Genomic DNA, 19,119 nt, shown 5'->3' with positions numbered 1-19,119 from the left:
CTCGTGTACCCGTCCCGTGCTGCGGGCTGGACAGAGGCAGCGGGAAGGTGGAATCAAACCGGCGAACCCTGGATTGCAAGTCCAGTGCGCTGAGCGTTAGACCGCGGCGGCAGCATCATGAGGCACGCAGACGTCACCATTTAACCTCTGCGCTCCTGTCCGGTGTTTGCTGTCCAGTTCGCAGTCCCACCACGTGGTGCCCATGTGTGTGTGCTATCCACTGTGGGGAGCGGTAGTACAACGGTTGGCGCGCTGCGCTACGAACCCGGCCACCCGAGTTCGATCGCCACTCACGGCCACCAATACCGGTGACGATTATCTGAGTCGGTCCTGGGCCTCCCCAAGGTCAACTCGGCCTCAGACGAGTACCTGGTGCCATGTGTGAACATTGCCACTGGGGAGACAAAGGCGGTCAGGCATGGTGCTGTCTAACCCCGATCTCCTCGTGTGCCATGCCGGCCTTCAAAGGTGCTCGCGAACAGCACTTGCCTCCAAACGTCTGTTCCAGGCTATACGGCGGGGACTCTTACGTCTTTCTGTCCATTGTTCACCAGGTGACTCGCTCGCGTGTAGCGTGCGAGACCTTTCCGCATCGTGAAAACAAATTTGCGTGTCAGCTAAACGGGGGCCTCTCGCCCTTCCCGCCACGTCGCTGCGGAATGACTGCCCAGCTCGGCGGTTACCCGGCGGGAGGGAGAAGTGACGGTGGTGGGCTCGTCGCTGGGGGCCCCTTTGGGGCTGGGGCCCACCCTTGACAAATCCAAGCGTGAAGCCTTTTGACAGTCACCTCGCATTTCACTCGTTCGGTGAGAGTCCCGCCGAGAGGATTGGCGCGCACTGGCAGCACCGTCCACGGCCATCCTCCATCCCGCTCGTGTGCCTCTGGTGAATCTGGCGAAATCAGAATATGCATTTATACTGGAGGAGTCCGATGAGCTACAAAGCTCTTTATCACAGATGTCCAGTTGGTGAGTCTGTTTGTCTATCCCTGGTGAGTGTCTCTGCCTGTCTCTGGCGATTCGGTACGAGCCAGGGTGGCAAATAGTCGCGATTATTTTCTTGAAGGATTTTAAGTCTCCATCACAAATGTGTCCGTAAGCAAGGTCCCTGCCTGTGATAGCCGTTTATTAAAAACAAATATCCTTAAATAGGTTTCATGAAGCATATTATTGGGGGGGGGTGGTTGAACCCACCTCAAAATGTTAAAAAAACATCTGCAGAATATGAAAATAAATATGAGGTGCGGCTATAACACAGGGAGAAGCAACGCGAAGCCGTCTGCAATGTTCTCTGCTGGCGATGGACGCAGCCCGTGGCGGACACTGGCAGCAGTCGCCACTCCAGGTGGGACCAACGCATCCATCCCCCTTGTACTCGTGGGCCAACGAACCGGTCACGGTTCGACCGATCGCCCCAGCGCGCGCATTCCGCCCCACCGCTCCCACCCCCCGTTTGAGCCTAAATGGCCTGGAGGCGTTGGCAGGCGCTAGAAGAAAAAAAAAACACCTCCCCCCCCCCCTGCATTATTTTTGATCTTCTAAAGCAATTTGGGAACGCTCGATCAAGCCGTTTGCGCGCGGGCGTGGGCAGGCGCGAACCGATATTCTCTTTTTTTTTGTTGGCGTCGACGACCGCACCGGATGCTGACGCCGGTCTCGCCGCGGGCCTGACGGGCGAGTCTCGATGCGCGTAATGAGTCTCGCGTCTCGCTCGCTTGGCTCGGCGAGTGGGAACATTCGTCGAGGAGTACGGTGGCTTGGCGCTCTCCTCTCTCTCTCTCTCCACGCGTGGCGCTGCTGCTGCTGCTGCGTATCGTGGGTGTGTTCTCGAGCTGGCCTGGAAGCTATTGAAGAAGGGCCACGGGCCTCAAATATCCGCCTGTTTATTTATGTTGTCATGTTAACGCCACGCACGTTGTCATCGATGAATGCGTTGGGTGGTGGGGGTTTTTTTTGTACTCGGACTGACGTGAGAGATTGAAGAAGCATCATTAAAAGAAGGCATATTCATCGGCGTGCAAATCACTCATTTACTCAGAAGGACATGAGTTCAAACCCATGTCAGGGTTTCCACCCAGTTAGAGATCATCATGATTATCGTACATCATCTTCAATTGTCTCATCGTCCATCATTGTCATCCATCATCAATAATCTGTGTCCACCTATAAATATAATACATCATCATCCATCTAAAGGCATCTATCAGTATCAGCCATCATCTATCATCCATCATCATCGATCATCTCTCGGCATCATCCATCAGCATCATCCAACCCACAATCACCGTCCATCCATCAAACATCATCGTCCATCGTCGTCATCATTTTCATCCTCCCTCTGACGCCACTAAAACGAGGGCTATTTTGTGGGAAGTCATCAGTAGTTATCATATTGAATGACTGCTCACTGCCATGGGGATGTGGAATTGTTTACTACTTATTTAGCTTCTGCGTGTCCTCTAATCCACGTATTCCTCTGTCCGTCTCTCAGCGTAATTCCCAGCATGCACTTGCACTTGTGCACGCTTCGACGCATTTCAGTGAAGTTTGCGATTCCTCCTTCCAATCCGTCGATTGGTGCCCAGAGGCACACCACTTTCGCGCGAGGTGCAGCATGGAATCCCACCTGGCAGCCTCGGAAACCATCTAACGGCGTCTCCCAACTCAACGACGCCGTTACAAACTCCTCCCTCCATTCGTTCTCAAACTCTGTGCGTTTCTCTCGACCCGTTTCTCTTTCTCCCGTCGCTTCTCCGCGGTAGAAATCTGCCGCGGCGTTCGGGCAGGCGGACACGTCCCGCGGATGCCGCGGGCGCGTGCATCGCCCATGAGCAATTAGGAATTTTTCTCTGACCGCTGGAATAAACCGACAGTGCCACTTGAGTTATATTCGGTGTATTAAAACGCAATCCAGCGTTGTCCCTTAAAGGGCCTCTCGTTTATTTTGTTTCTTCCCCGGGGGGATCTGCCGTGGCCTTGCGGTACGGTGGCGCACGTTACGACTCCTACCGCGTGTTGGCGAGGAACGTCTTCGGCAGAAGATGTCGAGATCCTCCGAAGAAGCCGTTTACCGATGCAACGTGGCGCTACGGTTCGAGCAGCTAGACTCGCCACGGGAGGAAAGCGAGATCTTGGATGTCGACTCGGCCCATCGTCTTCATGGGGTGGATAAAACAAACACCGTTTTGTGGGAAGCGTACAAGCGGAGGTCGTCCGACAAAGAGACCGATCTGCTCCGTGTGAATGTGGAGATTTCTACCGCTGCTTCCGACACAGTCCAGCGTCTCTACGATATTGTTGGGAAATAACGTGCGTCCACTTATTAAACTGTCGGATGAAATATGAAAGATTAGCGTTTGGCTGAACACATGGCTAGAATAAGCCCCTTAGAAGGCTTTAAATGTTGGTCACGTGACTCTCAATGTTATCATCATCTGGCTGGCTCGCCTGATTGGTTGGCCTTTACATTTTTATTATTCCGTTACCAGTGATCTTGATGAACAATTTTCGTCAATACTGGTGAGACACCAATGTATCTGCATGGCTTCTAATGAATTCCCTCACCCTTTTCTAATCGATGGATGATTTAGGCATCCTTCCACGATTGTGGTATTTTTATCGTTGTGTAAAGATTAGGTGGACAAGTCCACTAACTTAGTTCCTACAACTGGTCTCGCTTCCAATGTACAGTACGTGAGATAAGATCAGCGAGTCTAAAGCCAGACACATCTTTTCTCAGACACCAAACCTTCCTGGTCGCTGAGTGGGCGCCACATGAGACTCGGTGGCCAAAGGCAGATGTCCCGTGCACTGAAATCGTGGTGGTTCGAGAGGCTGATACTGTCTTCTTGGTTCTTTCGGTAAAGTCACGTAGAAGGAAAATAATAAAATAATAACAATAAAACATAATAAAATAATTCTCACGACGTTTCGGCCACAACGCAAGCAGCCATCTTCAGGTGGAGAACAGGTCTGTCAAGTAGACAGAGTCTGACAGACCTGTTCTCCACCTGAAGACGGCTGCTTGCGTTGTGGCCGAAACGTCGTGAGAATTATTTTATTATGTTTTATTGTTATTATTTTATTATTTTCCTTCTACGTGACTTTACCGAAAGAACCAAGAAAATGAATCCCTGCAGTCACGAAAGCTTTAAATCGAGGCTGATACTGCTTTAAAGAGACACTGTGCCAGCACTCCTGGGTGCCTGGCTTCGAGTCTCTGCCTGGTGAATGGGAGAGTGCTGCCGGGGCAGCTGACTAGCGGCTTTGCTAATCTCGGGTAGCGCTCATGAATTATTGTAAATAAAATAAATAAAGTCAAAGCGATTTTCTGCTCAAATGACCATTGAGGCTGCGGGTGCTCTGCTCCCGCTTCTCAGCCCTGCAGAGCCAGTGACGGAAATCCCACATTCCCATGGCGGGTGCCGAGTCTGTCCATCGGACGACCAACTCCTGACCGCTTCTCCACAAAGCTGTAGACTCGTTGCATCGACATCCCCGGCGAGCGCTGGCGTGCCGAGTCAACGCCGCGGCCCACGATTTGAACTCGCGACCTTCCGATTTGATCGCGAGCCGCTCGCTCGGTCGCTGAGCCACCTGGTCGGGGGAGGGGGGGGCTCCACGGCCGCACCACTGGCCGAATGGAGCGTCTCTCGCTCCGGAGGTTGATGCGGCATAGCCCCCCCCCCCCCCCCGAGGTGATTAATCCGCGGCGCCGGCAAAATCGCAGCTCAGCCTCAACGCTCATGATTAACGGCAGCGCGAGATGAATGCTTTGCTGTGCCTGTAAGGGAATTGCGTTTGCAGTTCCAGGGTTGCGCGCTCTGTGTGACGTGTGCCACGTGATGTGTGCCGTGTCATGCGACTGTGATGCCCGCTATGCTCTGCTACATCGTGTGCTGTCCGCTGCACCTTGTCCTGTGCGCTGCACCGTGTGCTGTGCTTGCAACGTGTGTGCTGTGCGCTACACCTCGTGTGCTGTGCGCTGCACATTGTGCGCTGTGCCCTGCACATTGTGCGCTGTGCACTGCACCTTGTGTGCTGTGCGCTGCAAATTGTGCGCTGTGCGCTGCACCTTGTGTGCTGTGCTCTGTGTGATGCACTGTGAGCTCTGTGTGATACGCTGTGTGATCCGCACTGTGCTGTGCACACCCGGCGTGTGCTGCGATGGACATTGCAAACACAAATAAGTCACTATTATTAATAAATTATTCCTTGCCCCGGCCATTCTGTACACAGTTAAATGAGAAATGTGTGCATGTATGTGTCTGTTTAACACGTTGGCTTTGCCGACCAACATCAGCCATAATACAGGTGTTTTGGGTTAGATCGCTTAAATATATAAATGTGTCGTTAAAACCCGCCACCACCCGACACAGCCAATTAGTAAGGTTTGTCACGTAAACAGAACTTGCCAATTCGTTACGAGTACAGCACACCGGTGTGTTGGAGAGCTAGTAACGAATTAGCATGTTCTCTTTACGTGACAAACCCTTACTAATTGGCTGTGTCGGGTGGTGGCGGATTTAACGACACATTTATATATTTACGAGATCTAACCCCAAAAAACCTGTATTATGTGTTTGTCTGTGTGTGTGCATTCATGTGGGGAGGAGTAGTGCAGCAGTTAGCACGCTGCGCTACGGACTTGGCGACCCAAGTTCAACGGCCACCGACCACGGCCACCAACACCTGTGACGATTATCTGAACCGGTCCTGAGCCTCAAAGGAGTACCTGGTGCAGTGTGTTAAATATCGCCACGAGGAAGACAAAGGCGACCGGGCGTGGGGTTGCTGACCACACATCCCGTCGTGTGCCGTGCCGGCCTTCATCGGTGCTCGCTAACAGCACTTTGCCTCTACAGTCTGCTAAGGCTATACGGGGGATCTTTGTCTTTGTGCTTTCGTGAATGCACACCACAGTTGTGTGCATTGTCTCAATGAAGAGCGTGGCGTGTAAGCGGCCACGCAACGTTCAAGCAAACTGAACAGTAGCAATGTTATTTTATCTTCATAAAAAAAAAACATCTAAAAAGCACGGCCGTTTACTTCTGAGACGAGCGCGGAGTTGAACTCGAAATCCGCGTCACGTGCCTGCCCGGGAGACGTGAATTTTAATGAAGGATTTTGTCGATGCCTCTTATTTTATTTTTCTCTCCCCCGTTACTTCCCCTCCGAGTAATAGCGTCTGCGGAGTCGAGGCAGATTAATTTTTTATGCCTTAATGCCATCACGTGATGGGGATCCCACAGGGCCCGCTCGCCGCAGTTTGCAAGTGGCACGACAATTGAGCATCGCGTTCGGTTTCCATCAATTACAAAAATTAATTGGATGGGGTGGATAATAATAAATAAATAAGGGGCCCAAGTATTTAACAGCCTCGAGAGATGCCTGACGGAACGTTCTACGAGGCCCAATCGGTCTTTAATCGACGATAGGGGGCGCAAATCGTAAGATGTTTTAGGGATTCGCCCGGAAGAAGATATGCCCTCGGCATTCATCTGCTCATTTCCATGGAAAGTAACACCGACTTGTTATCACGCGGTATGTTGCTATTTGCCCGCTGGCCTGGTCTACATGCGTTCGTGCAAAGCCACCACCAAAGTGAAGGAAAAAGAAAGAAAACGCAAAAAAACGAAAGCGATATTTGAAAGGCAGCTGCCTTCAAATATCACTCTCTGTTCTGTACCCTGAGAGATGGGTGGGCGGCATCAGAGGGGACCACCGGCACAGACCCTCCTTGTGATGAACCGTTTCGTTAAAACAGTTCCCCCACCAAACAGCATTATCGTACCTGATGCGGCACGTTCAAAGCCGGGCAAAAATTGTTGAAGTTGTCGCTCTTTTTTGGCTCCCATCTTGAAAAGTCAAATCGGTGAGTTTCCCCGGGTCGCATGACCATTCAAGGCAGTACTTTCATGATCAATTCTTCTTCGTTAGTCGGGCTAGCGGCGGTGCAGTGGTACGAACCCGATAACTTGAGTTTGAGTCCCGACCACCGCTTGCGATATCTGAACGAGTCCAGGGTCCCTACGTTTTAATTCAGGTATGGTTCGATCACGGCTGAAGGTGATGATTATATAGCTCACTGTGTAACAAAACATTTTTTTTCCTGGGTAGTGTTATTTTCTCATTGCTGACACCTCAAAAGTACAGAAAATGGCTATTGTTCCACCACAAACTGTGCTTTTGTGACCTGGACAGTGATATTTTGAAATGTACCTATTTTCAATGAGAAAACGTGTGCATTTGTGTCATTCCTTCACATAAAGTCCTGGTCAAAAAAGCAAAGTTTGTGGGGAATAATAGCCATTTTCTATACTTTTGATACATAAACAATTAGAAAATAGCACTTACTACCCAGGAACAAAAGTCGTGTTACATAGTATGTTAAAGATGTTGGAAATGAATTTTTATTTAAAGCTTTCGTGACTGCAGGGATTCATATTCTTGGTTCTTTCGGTAAAGTCACGTAGAAGGGAAATAATAAAATAATATAAATATAAAACAATAACAATTCTCACGACGTTTCGACTGCAACACAAGCAATCATCATCAGGTGTGAAATCCACAGAAATACATTTTGAAAAAAGTGACGGGTTTTTTTTCCTTCTGTGGATTTCACACCTGATGAAGATTGATTGTGTTGCAGTCGAAACGTCGTGAGAATTTTTATTGTTTCATATTTATATTATTTTATTATTTCCCTTCTAGGTTACTTTACCGAAAGAACCAAGAATATGTTGGAAATGGCTTTGAAATGGCAGCCAGGGTGGTGGAGGTCACGGAAGTTACAGCCGTCATTGCGGGCATTCAGCAATGAATATATTACGGCCAGCAGGCTGTGAAGGTCACAGGAGTTGATGCCGTCGGCTCGTGCATCCAGCAGTAGATGGATCACAGCCGAGGCGGTGGAGGCGCCGGAAGTTACCGCCATCAGCGCATGCCCCTCCGTGTCGTGACGGCTCACGGCCCAGGGAGCAGTTGCGCCGTTTCTCGAACCTTGTTGTTGTTGTTGGTCAGATTCACTGGGCCGGTGTCATGTGCACCCTGTAATCTCGGAACAGCAGTGCGCGATGATTACGTAATCCACTGCTGGATGAAGGGCTCGGCCACGCCATGTCGATTGTGGTGGGGATGGGGGGGGTGTACATTTTTTACTGCGCGGGTGAGTGTTGTTTTGGGGAAAGTGGGTGCCCAGGCCCTGTTCGTTCAGGCATTACTCGCCGCTGACGTTAGCCGTGGCCTGGAATCGAACTCGGCCATTACGGGTCTTGAGCCCGCCTTTGCAGCCCAGTCTTGAGTTGTCCGACCGTTTCCTGGAGCCTATGGCATTGTATGTGACGATGGCTCTCGTTGCTAGGAAATCTGAGATGGGGGGGGGTGGTAAGACTTTCTCCATTCATCCCGATGCCTTTGTTTTCTCCAATCTAATTTTCAGATAATATCTTCTGCAGTCAATCCCAATAACAACCTTTGGTGTCAGGGCTCATATCCTTGCACGACTCCTTTTTTACATTTTTATTTTGTTCCTTTTCTTCGCGCATCCTCGGAGACAGTATTGACAATATCTATGTTCTGTCGTGTATCATATTTTATTCGGGCCTCGGTTTGGGGGAGGGCTTCAATTACTTTGTCAATGTCCACTGAATCGAGTGGCTTTTCCCAGCCCACAAAGGCCACACGTAATGGAAATGTCAAATTCATTAGTATTTTCTCGAATGTTATCATACGTGGCCAATGTTGTGGGGGAAATAAAAACCTCTCTGCGTCATGCTTGTTTACATAGCAGTTGGCCTCCAAATTGGCCTCCGACATTCTCAACAGACGAACGATTGAGTCACAACATACTACGAGTGACCTGTTTTCCATCCCGTGTAAACGTTTCGTGAATATCGGGCGCGATAATTATCGGATCGGTTTATGGCGACGACTCGCTCACTTCAAACGCGTTTGCCGAGGTTGAGGACATCTCGGTTACATGAATCATGCGAGGGGGGGGGGGGAACCACGGAGCAAGCTGCGAGTGAGTGAGATGTTAACTACCTCGCCTGGTATACAGGAAGTCGTGGGTTCGATCCCGACCATGACGCGTGTATGTTTGGAGTTTGTGTGTCTCTCTCCCCGTGGTGCCGTGGATTTATCTCCAGGTCCTCCAGTTTTTCCCTCCACATTTAGAAACATGCATTGAGAGTATTTGGCTGCTATACATTCCCACACGATAAGCCACTTCGTGGAGTTATCACTTGTGGCCAGGTCGCTTCTGAAAAATAGTTACATAGCTCAGTGGGCCTTACCTGGTAAAACACAAAATAATTCAGTTTAGAAATGGGGGCAAGAGAGAAGACAAAATCTTGTTTCTCTCCAACAACGTCTCAACTCGCCAAGCCTCCTTTAAAATCCGCCGAGTTTGATAATGTATAAACATGTTTTTGGCTCGTGTGTAATTTCCGCTGCCTTTCAGCCGTGAAGGTCGCGGTCGTAGTTCCGTCACGGCCGGCGTGCCATGCGTCCATCAGCAGTGACCCCCGGTGGGGTATAGGGGGGGCTCGTAGGCGCGGGTGGCGTCTCTCTGCATGTCTCTCTGTCTCTCTGCCTGTTTCTCTGCCTGTCTACCTGTCTCTCTGCCTGTGTCTCTGCCTGTCTCTCTGCCTGTGTCTCTGCCTGTCTCTCTGTCGCTCTGCCTGTTTCTCTGTCTCTCTGCCTGTGTCTCTGTCTGTCTCTGCCTGTCTCTCTGTCTCTCTTCCTGTCTCTCTGTCGCTCTGCCTGTTTCTCTGTCTCTCTGCCTGTTTCTCTGTCTCTCTGCCTGTGTCTCTGTCTGTCTCTGCCTGTCTCTCTGCCTGTGTCTCTGCCTGTCTCTCTGTCTCTCTGCTTGTCTCTCTGTTTCTCTGTGTCTCTGCCTGTGTCTCTGCCTGTCTCTCTGTTTCTCTGCATGTCTCTATCTCTCTGCGTGTCTCTCTCTGTCTCTCTGCCTGTTTCTCTGTCTCTCTGCGTGTCTCTCTCTGTCTCTCTGCCTGTTTCTCTGTCTCTCTGCCTGTCTCTCTGTCTGTGTCTCTGCCTGTCTCTGCCTGTTTCTCTGTCTCTCTGCCTGTGTCTCTGCCTGTCTCTCTGTCTCTCTGCTTGTCTCTCTGTCTCTCTGTCTCTCTGCCTGTGTCTCTGCCTGTGTTTCTGCCTGTCTCTCTGTTTCTCTGCATGTCTCTGTCTCTCTGCGTGTCTCTCTCTGTCTCTGCCTATTTCTCTGTCTCTCTGCCTGTCTCTCTGTCTGTGTCTCTGCCTGTCTCTCTGCCTGTTTCTCTGTGTCTCTGCCTGTCTCTCTGTCTCTCTGTCTCTCTGCTTGTCTCTCTGTCTCTCTACCTGTGTCTCTGCCTGTGTCTCTGTCTGTCTCTCTGTTTCTCTGCATGTCTCTGTCTCTCTGCGTGTCTCTGTCTCTCTGCCTGTTTCTCTGCCTGTCTCTCTGCCTGTCTCTCTGTTTCTCTGCTTGTCTGTGAGTTTGCCTGCCTGTCTGTCCTTCCCTGTGTCGCTCGTTGTGTCTCCATGGCCCTTGATGTGTTCTGTCTCACCATCTATCCCTATTCCTCCGTCGCTGTTCATCTATCTTCACCTATCTTCTTGGTTCTTTCGGTAAAGTCTTCACCTGAGGACGGCTGCTTGCGTTGTGGCCGAAACGTCGTGAGAATTATTTTATTATGTTTTATTTTTATTATTTTATTACTTCCCTTCTACGTGACTTTACCGAAAGAACCAAGAAGATGAATCCCTGCAGTCACGAAAGCTTTAAATCGAAATTTATCTTCACCTATGTCTATTTCTGCTTTCTCTCTCTCTCTCTGCTGTTTCCGTCTCTATTGGTCCCTGTGTCTGTCTCTCTTCCCGTCTCTGCCCACCATACATGTCTGTCCATTTTAGTCCTCTCTCTTTCCCTGTCTTAATTTATCTCTCCCTCACTCCCCTCTATCTCTGTCGCTCTATCTATGGCCCCACACCCCCATACCTGCGTCTGTCCCTCCCCGCCTCCTCTGTCTCTCTGCCTGTTGCCTGTCTGCTTCCACTCTCCGTCTCTGGCCGTCTCCCCCACCCCCCTCCTCCCAGTGTCGTGGCCTCCGCCTCTCTCCGTCCTCCTCGCCGCTGCTGATCCTCCGCCCGGTGGCCCTGCGGGTGCCCACGTGGGAGTGGCAGCAGCGGCGGCTGCGGCAGCTCCACGCTAATTGGTTTAGACGCCGTCGTCTCCATGGCGACGCGCCGTCTCCGTGGCAACGCCGTCGCAGCTTGCGGACTGTCAAATTGGTCCTAGCGGGGGTGCTTTGATTGGTTATTTATTTATTTGTCAATTCGCTTACGTTTCATTTACAACCCCCCCCCCCCCTTCACCGTATCCCCACCTCCCTGTACCTTTACTCACATTTTGCAATGGAAAATGTGTATCGTGTAACAAGAACAATAACAAACAAAAGAAAGAAACATGTGGCAATTTCATCTTGATTTGAAGCTTTTGTGACTGCAGGAATCCATACTCTTTGGTTTTTTCGGTAAAGTCACGTAGGTAGAAAATAAAATAAATCACGACGTTTCGGGCACAACACAAGCGTCCATGATGGACTTTACCGAAAGCACCAAAGAGTACGTGGCAATTTCCCGCACATCCTGACAAGGGCCGCACTTTGCACGCCCGTCGAGTAATGGACGCGACAGACGGCGGTGAGGGAGGTCGCGGTGAGGGGTGGGCGCTCTGCCTGGAGTGGTGATGGCTGCGTGGGTGGAAGCGGGCAGGAGGGTGGAACAGCTGAGCTCGGCAGATGGTCTGTGTGAAGTTGCCCTGCTTGCGGAGTGCCCAAACGGTTCATTGATTTAGCCAGTTAATCGATGACTTCAATTGAAATGTATTAAATGACAGCCATTTTAGAATGGGAGACGGCGTGGCTGTCCGGCCTCCGAGACGCGGGAAACTCGAAGCGGTTGTCGTGGGTCTCCATCCTAGGGCTTCCGCCACTTCCGCTGCAAGCCAGACCCCCAACATATTTCTCATTCGGCACTGGCTCTATTGTCGAACCCGTGCAGTGTCCTTCAATAAAGTTCAACACGCCAACATCTTGGTGCCGACCATTTCCTGCAGCCGCCCGAACACAGATTGCCCGGGCAGGTGTCAATCGCTGCTCCACCCACATTGACCTCAAGTCCAGTGCCATGAAAACACTTTGCTCAGCCTCCTGCATGTAAACGGTCCATTGATGTAAATTGTGCATAGCCACGGCAAAACCAAATCACCGGTCCCAAAGTGTCCGCGCGCACGTTTCAGGACACCGGGATGGGATTTTTGCGCCTCCCAATCGGGAACACCTGGGGTATGCCCCGATGATGGTGGAGCATTTTGGGGGAAATAGTTGGAAGGGAGTAAATGATTTGGAGGAAACGATTGGGCCAGGGAGTTTGGGCCATCGGGTCTCATGGAAGGAAAACCTCGGTGGAAGGACCACGTGAGGAGTTGGCGGTCGATGAAGGGCAGACTCTGCTGATGAACCGTTAACACGGAGAGAGCGAGAAATGTGGCCCTTATTGAAAGTGTCTCTGGCAGATATATTTGTCAAGATGTCTGCCCTCTGCTCCATTAACCAGTGGACGAACAGGGAGAAAAGAATAAAACAAACTTCATTTTTGTTTCCGCTTGCAGCTGTAATTAAATATTGATAAAGTCATCTCATTAAGCCTGGGTCAACGCCGCGGCTTGTGTGCTTACCATAATTACAGGAGTCACAATCACGGGGAAGCAGGTCAGGGCTGTTCGTCGTCATTGTCTCGTTGGAATTTGCAGCGATGCATTTGAAAAAAGACGACCAAAATTTGAGTGCCGATCCACTTCCCGTATTTTTCTAGGATTTTTTTCATGTCACAAAAAAACCGCAAGGTCTTTTTTTTCACTATGTACAACAAAAAGTAATATTTATCTCTAGAATTGGAAATGTTGTGCTGAACTAGTAACGAATTGGCATGTTTTGTTGATGTGACAAACCTTACTAATTGGCTGTGTTGGGTGGTGGCGGGTTAAACGACAAATTAATATTTGCGCGATCTCACCCAAAAAAACCCTCATGGTTTATCTCTGATTTTTAATAGGTCGTGAGTGTTGCGGAAGATATCTCGGTGAAAAAAAAAAACATTCTCCACAGAATGCACGAATTGAAAAGGTGACCTCAGTAATTGCGAATAACTGTGCTGTGCATTGTTACCACGTAAGTAATAAAATGATTGTGCAGGGTTATATCGTGTCATCATCATCATCATAATCAATGACGAGCCATTCAGACGAGACAGAAGGCAGCAGCCCGGGCGGTGAGCCGCCGCCACCGACAATTGCCCCCCTCCCCAAGCTCTGCAGATCTATATATATATATTAATATATTTTCAGCCAATTAATGAGTGTTTATTCAACACTGTACCTTCGCACAAACACAAGAGGAAGGTCCCCCTCCCCTCCGGTTTAGTTTCACTCGACCGCAAGGGCAAGTGCGGTTAGCAAGCACCTAATGAAGGCTGGCGCAGTCCCCAAGGAGGTGCTGTGGGCAGGACGATGCCTGACCACATTTGTATCCCAAATGCTAATGAAGTAGATCAATATATTGTACCATGTGATTCTGTCCCGTGGCCTCCTGCACCCTTAGCCTGGCACATCAGACAACCCGTGACCTCCTGCCAGCTGTGTGCCTTTTGGCACTCCGCTCGACAGCCTCAAAGTGCAACCCAGCCTGGCGCGGGCGCTGTGGCGATGTCACCGTCATTTCATGCGAACGGCGGCTGCTGCTGCTGTTCGTGATGTCGTTTGGCCTTTGAGGGAGCTTCCAGAGATGTTTTTTTTAAAACAAAGCAAATGCGGTGCACTTTGGTTATGGTAATGATATGGTGTGTTTGTTTATTTGTTTGTTCATGAAATCTATAAATACATAGTCATATTAATAATTGCATTTTTTGTATCTAATTTCACATATAAAACAAAAATCAGGCTTCAGCTGACCTTGACCAACCTTGACGTAGGAATCCTACCCATGTTGAAGTGGCGTTCATATTATCAAACTTAGTGGGGGGTTTTTTTGTTGCTGTTGTTCGTAGCCAATTGAAAGAGACGCGAATTTGTTTGTTGGCGATGCGCCGTGGGAGCTGAGCCAGCGGTGGCTCGAGACGCTTCGCGGGTGAAACTTTGTCGCTTGTCGATGTCGAAATTGGCCGCGAAAGCTCTTCGGCCGCCGGCGAGGCAGAGGAGCCTTGTCGGTCAGAATTTGGTCGACAACGGTAAACAGCTTTGTGAGAGTGACAATCTCGTCGGGTGACGGAAGGCTTCGTGACAAAAAAAAATTTGGCTTAAAACAACTACGACTACGTGGGCCTAACCCAAAAACACTAAATCCACATCGGGCGCGCTAAGAGATATCGAACGCAATATAAATGTCCAGCCGCAAATGCGGCGCTGACTCGGCAACCGCCGCCACCACGTGTTTTGTGGGCCGCAGACGTCGTAGCTCAAGGGCCCCGAAAACGAGAAGGGAAATCTGCGTCTCGGCCGCGACGCCCGGGTGACGTTCCCGGCCGTCGACGGTGACGGAGTCTTGATTTAAAAATTAATTGACCTTTCCGTTTAAGGGATAATATTTTTTTTGGTAAATACTGACCATTAAAAACACCCGCTTGTGGCGAGCGCGTTTCTGGGCAGATGTGGAGGGCGCCCCATTTTCGTTGGCAATCCGTGCCGGGCCCTGCCGCTCACGGCCACGCACGCGAAGAGAATGCAATTTTCACGCTCCAAAATAAAACCTGGAAGCTGTCGCCGTGGCGATTGCCCCGTTACCCGAGGTCATCGGCACGCTCGGGAGACGAGGGGGCCTGTCGCCTGCCAATTAAAAGGGGTGGAGACCGAGCTAAGTTAATTAGAATCTAAAACAAAATTGCCCACGGACAAAGAAAGAGACACCGTTAGCTTGTAATTGCCTGGTGCGGGGCGGCGGGGGGGCAGCGGAGTGTGGTGCAGCGCCCGGGGCTGGAAAGAAACTGTTGGGCGCGGTTCCGCCATAGGTGAGCAGCTCGCTCGCTGTTCATAACGAGCGCCGCTAACGAGCGGATGGGCCACCGGGGGCTTCGTGCGGAAAAACCCACAGCGCGGTTTCTCGGGTTCGTCGTTCTCCCGGCAAGCGCAACCTTCACACTGCGCCCATTCGTTCCACGGCCAGGGTTGATCGCCGCGTTGCCGGACCGCGAGCGACTGCTTTTGTGCAGTGGCGCGCCGACTGTGTGGCCCCCTTTTAATAATTGGTTCAGTTCATTCCATTACCGTTATTTCGCCGGTGTGATCTTGTTCACTATTTGAATCGATCGGTGAGCACACGTCATTACGTCTCTTGGCACACACACACACCCCCCCTTGACTTGTGTTCCACACTCTTTGTCCACCTTTGCTCGATGTGACGAAAACAGAAGATGGCAAGGAGGATTGGGGGGGGGGGTGACGGTTTGTCAGCGTCTGTTCCCACGCGGGCGACGTGAGCTTTGCTGCATCGCCACTTCGCCGAGCCCTTTTTTGTGTGAGATGCTCGCGATGTGATTTGGAGTTGTGCTCTGCAGTGTTATTCGACGAATGATTTTAAACATTTATCTCAAGCCCTCAACTGCTCGGTAAATTGCACCGAGCTCAAAGCTTGCGAGGTGGCAGTGGGGATAGGTGGCGGGGGGGGGAGCTGGTGGTGCCAGAAATGTGGTGTGTATTATTGATGACCTCGTGGTTTTGATGTGTTTTCAGTGTTCGAATGTCCGGCCCGCCTTGCATTCCTTGCTTTTGAAGAGTGATATATTTAATTTTACATTTTTATACTCTGCCCTTGAAAGGAAAATATATATATCTCATTTTTAAAAAATTCATCCTGCCCTGGTGCATTAATCCTGCCCCGGTGCATTAATTTTTAACGATGTAAAATTAAGCCCTTTGTGTTTTGCCACCTTCACAAATTTCAAAATTACCCATAAATTATCATTGATAGCGACGGCCTCTTTCCAGCTCCCACAATTCCCAGGTTTATTTGCGTGAGAGAGGGAGGTATGGTGCCTCGGGGGGGAGGGGGGGTGATGGAGGGGGATTGGGAGGCTCTCGGCTGGTTATAAATAAACCGACTCCATATCCCAAACCGAGCATTTCGGAGGTGACGCCGATAAAGCCGTCCCCGAGAGAGGAAGCAAGACAGACCGGCTCTGCGAGCGGCGGATTCGGAGCTCGGCAATTGAGCCATCTCCTAAAGAACAAAATGGACGTCATCTAACGGGAGGAGGCGGCGGAGAGGAGAGGTGGGGCTGGCGTTGTTGTCACCCAGATTTTGATTCGCCGAGTGTTGGACGATCCACTGCGTCGCGGGTCGATGTCGATGAGAAAATGGTGGGCGACGTTCGTCTCCACCCGGTGAATAACGCCACCGAGAGGCTGACCCTTAAGCTCTTGACGGGTTTGCTTGAATCCCTTGATAGGCCGGTGGGAGAGTTGAAAAAGAGGTCACGAGGTCAAAGTACACAAACGACGAATGCGGGGCTGGTGCTCGTCTCTTTTTGGCAGGCCCGAGGACACCGTTTGGAAATTCCACATTACTGTGCCAGAGTTTATCCCCAATGTAGCCACTGTCGACTTGCCACAAAGTGGTTCACATCTTATTGGTCCCAGAGCGTAGATTATGATCTTGCTGGACCCAACAAGCCCTCGACCATAATAATCCGGCCCGCAACCACGCCACTGTGAATTGAGATTCCTTGAATGCCGCCACATGGACAGAACACAGTTTTAATCAACGCTAGCACCAATCAATTCCTGCGATTAATTGGTGTAATTAATCAGCTCGTAATGTTTCACCCCCCCCACCTTCCCCCCCACCCCCCACAGCGACTTGGTTAATAATCACGATTTAGGGAGGGTCGTGATTTGTTTTGAGAAGTGATTGTTATCGTCTTAGTTCTACCGTCCCGATTGTATTTCTCCTTGTTCTATCTCTCCCCCTCTCACGTGCACACTTGTGTGCGTTCCGTTTGACCCCAATTTATCACGATTGGCTACGTAAGGTGTGAAAGAAGTTCGACACACATACACATATATGCAGGGGAACATTCGGATAACGTAGCGTGCATCAACCTCGGCGCGAATTGTTAACCGCATCGCCACGGTAATATTCTACGCACGCGTCGCGAGCAACAATTTACTTTAATCGATCCACTCGTACACATTCAGTGTACCTAACACCAAACAATTAAGACTCATCGGGAAGAACGGGGGCCCAGTGGTTTAATCGCCACGCTTTTAAACATTTACCCGGCGCAAAATGCCAAGTGCACTCCTTTGCAATGCAATTGTTTGTCTTCCCCGTCGCTCAGTGTTTTCTTTTCGAACAGACGGGGGCGACGAGCCCATCCCCACGGCGTCCTCCTCCACGTCCCCAGCCACGTCTGCCACGGAGGACGACGAGGCCTCGGTGCTCACCGTGACCTCGGTGACCTCCAGCCAGACGGTGCAGCCCAGCTCCGGCACGCAGCGGATGCAGCCGGGGCTGCCGGCCATCGCCAGCGGCTCGGCGCTCTCTGACCTCGTGCACCGCTCCCTGCTCAAGAAGGACTTCCTGGGCCGCGAGCCGTTCTTCAGCCAGCAGAACGCCGGCCGTCTCGTCGCATCGCTCGAGAGCGCCAAGCGCGAGGGCGGCCGCTTCACGAACCCCCGCGACCCCGAGAGCGCCGACAAACCCGCCGGCGAAAAGCCCAGCCGCGATGACGACGACAATGACAACAACAACCGACGCGACGACGGTCACGGCAGCGACGACGGCAATGACAAGGAGGCCCTGGCGGCTGCCATGGCGACTACGGTGCTGACCACCACGGTCACCACGCCAACACAGCAGACCAAGCTCCAGATTTCCAACTCCGGGCAGACGGCGGCAGCGCCGGCGGTGGCAACGGCGGTGGCGGTGGCGTCGGCGGCGGCAGGCACGACGTATGGAACCACCACTGAAGTTTTCACCACGGCTCGTAGCGCTGGCGCGGCAGGGCCCGGCGCTCGACGTGGTGGCGGTGGCGGCATCGTCCCGGCTCGCACGACGGCCAAGCGGCAGGACGCCACCTGGGCCACGCGCGCCCCAGCCCAGCCGACCCTGCCCACTGAGCCGCCGGGCGACTACGCAGCTACGCACGCACGCATCCGGCTCGTCACTGCCGCGGACCCCACGGGGACGACGCGCGATGCCGTCGGCAAGGCCCTGGCCGACGAGGAGCGAAGCGGCCCGGAGGAGCCGGAGCGTGGCGACGACGTCACTCCGCCGGGCGATGGGGCGACTAGGAGTGGCAGCCTTGCCCCTCTGAGCGCAGCCGCCACCACCGGCGCCGCCGCCGTTGCTACAAACGAGGGCGGTGATGGCAAAGCTGCTCCCACGGCAACGGTTGGCGTAGAGGAGCGTCCGACCGAAACGAGTCCCGTGGCTGAGGCGGTGCTGCCGGAGATGGACAAGGACGAGTCGCTGGGGGTCGCGACCGAGGCGGTCGGACGGCCGGAGGTCACCGCGACTGTCGCTGCTGCTACTGCCGCTGCTGCCGCTGCGGAGGAAGAGGAGGAGGACGACGCCCTGTCAAGCGACGTTCACCCAGACGGCGACGCGGCCACGTCCGCCGTGACCGATGCCGACGAGGAGACGACCACCACCACCATCATCACCACGACCATCATCACCACCGTGCAGACGCCAGGTAAACGCGGTGCCGCGATTTTCGGGACTGGAGGGGGGGGGGATTGGTGGAGGCAGTGACGGTGAAGGCAGCCGCACGTGGGCCCGCCCGCCTGCCCAGCCTCGGCATTTGGGTGATCGTGACAGTGGCGGTAGCAATTTACCGTTTTGAAGATGTTGAACCTGGCATCGGTGAATGTGACTTATCGAAAATAATTGTTACGATGCTCGCGATAGCGGTGACGATCATTGTGATCTCCGTGGATGATGATCTTTCACCGCATGCTGATACATTTTTGGAGACGATCATTTTGGATGGTCATGAATGGTCTAAGATGGTAAAGATGATGGTGATGATGGTGATGACAATGATTTATCAGAGATCTCTTCAAAGATTACAC

At 51.8% G+C, this 19,119-nt stretch overlaps 1 protein-coding gene across 1 annotated transcript in view; it reads left to right on the top strand.

Annotated features, from left to right (window-relative positions):
* LOC144719383 (seizure protein 6 homolog) overlaps positions 1–19,119 on the top strand; it is a 74,406-nt gene that overhangs the window by 9,300 nt on the left and 45,987 nt on the right. Inside the window, 1 exon segment of the mRNA XM_078595254.1 lies at positions 17,400–18,740. Coding sequence (XP_078451380.1) covers positions 17,400–18,740 — 1,341 coding nt within the window.

This window comes from Lampetra planeri, chromosome 6 (assembly GCF_965212315.1).
Source record: "Lampetra planeri chromosome 6, kcLamPlan1.2.h2, whole genome shotgun sequence".
NCBI classification, from domain to species: Eukaryota; Metazoa; Chordata; class Hyperoartia; order Petromyzontiformes; family Petromyzontidae; genus Lampetra; species Lampetra planeri.
Note: the sequence above shows the minus strand (reverse complement) of the source record. Positions and strands in the feature narration are given on the sequence as shown.